General features: G+C 65.4%; 1 protein-coding gene across 1 annotated transcript in view; it reads left to right on the forward strand.

Moving 5' to 3' along the window:
• The first annotated feature begins 405 nt into the window (after window positions 1–405).
• Window positions 406–1,109, forward strand: part of LOC118159625 (spectrin beta chain, non-erythrocytic 4-like) — an 8,783-nt gene continuing 8,079 nt past the window's right edge. The window contains exon 1 of the mRNA XM_035314197.1: window positions 406–1,048. Coding sequence (XP_035170088.1) covers window positions 827–1,048 — 222 coding nt within the window. The 5' untranslated portion in view covers window positions 406–826. The remainder of the gene's footprint in view (window positions 1,049–1,109) is intronic.

Below are 1,109 nucleotides of genomic sequence, written 5' to 3' on the forward strand. Positions count from 1 at the left end.
GGATTTGGGGTCATTGGATTGTGGTTTGGGGCTTTGGGTGGGGGTTTGGGGTCATTGGAGGGGGGTTTGGGGGGGTTAGGGGGCTTAGAGTGGGGCTTGGGGCGGTTGGAGGGGGTTTGGGGAGATTTCGGGTCATTGGATGGGGGTTTGGGGGGGCTTGGGGGTTGGAGCAGGGTCTGGGGGGGATTTGGGGGGGTTGCAGTTGGGGTTCAGCACCGGTGGCAATGGGGGCCCAGCACCACTGCACCGAGCTCAGCACCACTGCACCGAGCTCAGCACCCCCACACCAAGCTTAGCACCATTGCGCTGAGCTCCCAGCCCCGTTGCAGCAGGGTCTCGGCACCACTGCACCGAGTTAACACCACTGCAGCGAGCTCAGCACAATTGCAGCAAGCTCAGCACCCCTGTACCAAGCTCAGTACAATTGCAGCACGGCCTCAGCACCACTGCACCGAGCTCAGCACCATTGCACCGAGCTCAGCACCATTGCACTGAGTTAGCACCAGTGCACTGAGCTCAGCACCGCTGCACCGAGCTCAGCACCACTGCACCGAGCTCAGCACCATTGCAGTAGGGTCTCAGCATCTTTGCAGCAGGGTCTCAGCACCATTCGCAGCACAGTCTCAGCAGCATTGCAGCAAGCTCTCAGCCCCATTGCAGCAGGGTCTCAGCACCCCTGCACCGAGCTCAGCACCCCCTGCAGCCCCCCCCCCAGCCCCACTGCAGCCCGCCAGGTGCTGAGTCACGGCTGAGGCTGCCTGGAGCTGCCGGTGCTGCGGTGCCGGCGGGTCCCCAGTGCCCACGGTCCCGCTGCCGCCCGCAGACGATGGAGACGCAGGTGGAGGAGTGGTGCAAGGAGGTGGGCGAGCTGCAGGCGCAGGCGGCCGCGCTGCCCCCCGAGGCCCCCGGTGCGGAGGCAGTGGGCGAGCGGCAGAGCGCGGTGGGCACCCGCATCGTCCGCCTGATCGAGCCCCTCAAGGAGCGCCGCAGGATCCTGCTGGCTGCCAAGGAGGTGCATCAGGTCAGCCATGAGCTGGAGGACGAGGTGGTGAGTATGGGGTGGGATTGGGATTGGGATTGGGGTGGGATTGGGGTGGGGATGGGATTGG

The sequence above is a fragment of the Oxyura jamaicensis genome, unplaced genomic scaffold (assembly GCF_011077185.1).
Source record: "Oxyura jamaicensis isolate SHBP4307 breed ruddy duck unplaced genomic scaffold, BPBGC_Ojam_1.0 oxyUn_random_OJ71353, whole genome shotgun sequence".
Taxonomy (NCBI): Eukaryota; Metazoa; Chordata; class Aves; order Anseriformes; family Anatidae; genus Oxyura; species Oxyura jamaicensis.